This window comes from Trichinella spiralis (assembly GCF_000181795.1).
Source record: "Trichinella spiralis strain ISS 195 chromosome Unknown Scfld784, whole genome shotgun sequence".
Taxonomy (NCBI): Eukaryota; Metazoa; Nematoda; class Enoplea; order Trichinellida; family Trichinellidae; genus Trichinella; species Trichinella spiralis.
In genome coordinates, this window is record NW_003527723.1 from 1 (window position 1) to 875 (window position 875).

The following is an 875-nucleotide window of genomic DNA, read 5'->3' on the forward strand; positions in this document are numbered from 1 at the left end:
CGCCCTGTGGTGGATTCCGCCAATAGCGTTTCTCAGTAACCAGATTTTAAATTGATGCGCGATAGCCAATAGTATTTAGCGAAAATTGTTTCAATTTGCACTTTGACCTAATTCTTGATTTCCAAAGTATTTAAACGGAATTATAGGGGAAACGTTCATTGTTGTAAGTTTTTAGTTTGCCTGGTGTTTGTCAATTGAAGATGTCTGGTCGCGTGAAAGGTGGAAAAGTTAAAGGAAAAGCAAAGACTCGATCTAGTCGAGCTGGACTCCAGTTCCCTGTTGGTCGCATTCATCGTCTTTTGAAAAAGGGAAATTACGCTGAGCGTATTGGTGCTGGAGGTCCTGTCTATCTTGCTGCTGTCATGGAATACTTGACCGCTGAAGTACTCGAATTGGCTGGAAACGCCGCCCGTGATAACAAGAAGACTCGAATCACTCCACGGCATATACAGTTGGCAATACGAAATGATGAAGAGTTGAGCGAGTTCCTCCGGGGTGTAACTATTGCTCAAGGTGGTGTTCTTCCGAACATCAATGCAAATCTTTTTCCAAGGAAAGCTGAAGATCTGTCAAAAGAGACTAAATCATCACCTTAGATTGTACTTTTTTTTTCCAAACCCAACGGTCCTTTTTAGGGCCAAAATTTTTTGTATCATGTACTTTTATAGTGCCATTTTTTTAAAGTATCTTGTTACAGAGTTTATTTTAAATTATTTTTCATTTTATATTTATCACATGACGTTGTTCATTTCGTTAAAATGAGAATAGAATTTATTTTGTAAACGTAGCAGATGACGTGCAGCACATGGTGATTGAATCAGTAATGTTAAAAGTTAAAAATTGTATAAAACGTTGGAAAACAGGAAGTGAAAAAA

The 875-nt window shown here is 37.8% G+C and overlaps 1 protein-coding gene across 1 annotated transcript; it reads left to right on the plus strand.

Moving 5' to 3' along the window:
* Positions 1–200: 200 nt before the first annotated feature.
* Positions 201–596, plus strand: Tsp_15040 (histone H2A). Its single transcript, XM_003370417.1, has one exon. It carries the CDS (start codon positions 201–203, stop codon positions 594–596), a length of 396 nt encoding a protein of 131 aa, XP_003370465.1.
* The last annotated feature ends 279 nt before the right edge of the window (positions 597–875 follow it).

What these genes read in the sequence shown, in the direction of transcription:
- Tsp_15040 (XM_003370417.1), top strand. Translation starts at nt 201, where the DNA reads ATGTCTGGTCGCGTGAAAGGTGGAAAAGTTAAAGGAAAAGCAAAGACT.